This window comes from Apaloderma vittatum, unplaced genomic scaffold, assembly GCF_000703405.1.
Source record: "Apaloderma vittatum isolate BGI_N311 unplaced genomic scaffold, ASM70340v1 scaffold29346, whole genome shotgun sequence".
Classification (NCBI taxonomy): Eukaryota; Metazoa; Chordata; class Aves; order Trogoniformes; family Trogonidae; genus Apaloderma; species Apaloderma vittatum.
Window position 1 is genome coordinate 20,856 of NW_009721874.1, and position 214 is coordinate 21,069.

The 214-nt window shown below is 53.7% G+C and overlaps 1 protein-coding gene across 1 annotated transcript in view; it reads right to left on the reverse strand.

Moving 5' to 3' along the window:
- Window positions 1-214, reverse strand: part of PKD1 (polycystic kidney disease 1 (autosomal dominant)) — a gene marked incomplete at both ends in the record, with an annotated part of 48,959 nt that overhangs the window by 20,851 nt on the left and 27,894 nt on the right. Inside the window, 1 exon segment of the mRNA XM_009871555.1 lies at window positions 80-212. Coding sequence (XP_009869857.1) covers window positions 80-212 — 133 coding nt within the window.

Genomic DNA, 214 nt, shown 5'->3' on the forward strand with positions numbered 1-214 from the left:
ACAAAACCTGGCCAGAGAATATCACTGGCAATGACAAGGCCTTCTGGAGGCCCCTCTTGGGCAGAGAGTGCTGCTTTACCTCATTTAAGATGGTGATGAGGGCCAGAGAGTACTCAATGACCTGCTGAGGGTCCCCTTGTTTCACTAAGCCCTGGAGCACGGTGTCAGTTTGATTGTAGAGCCAGTGGGAGAGGCTGGGGAAGCCCTCGGGTAA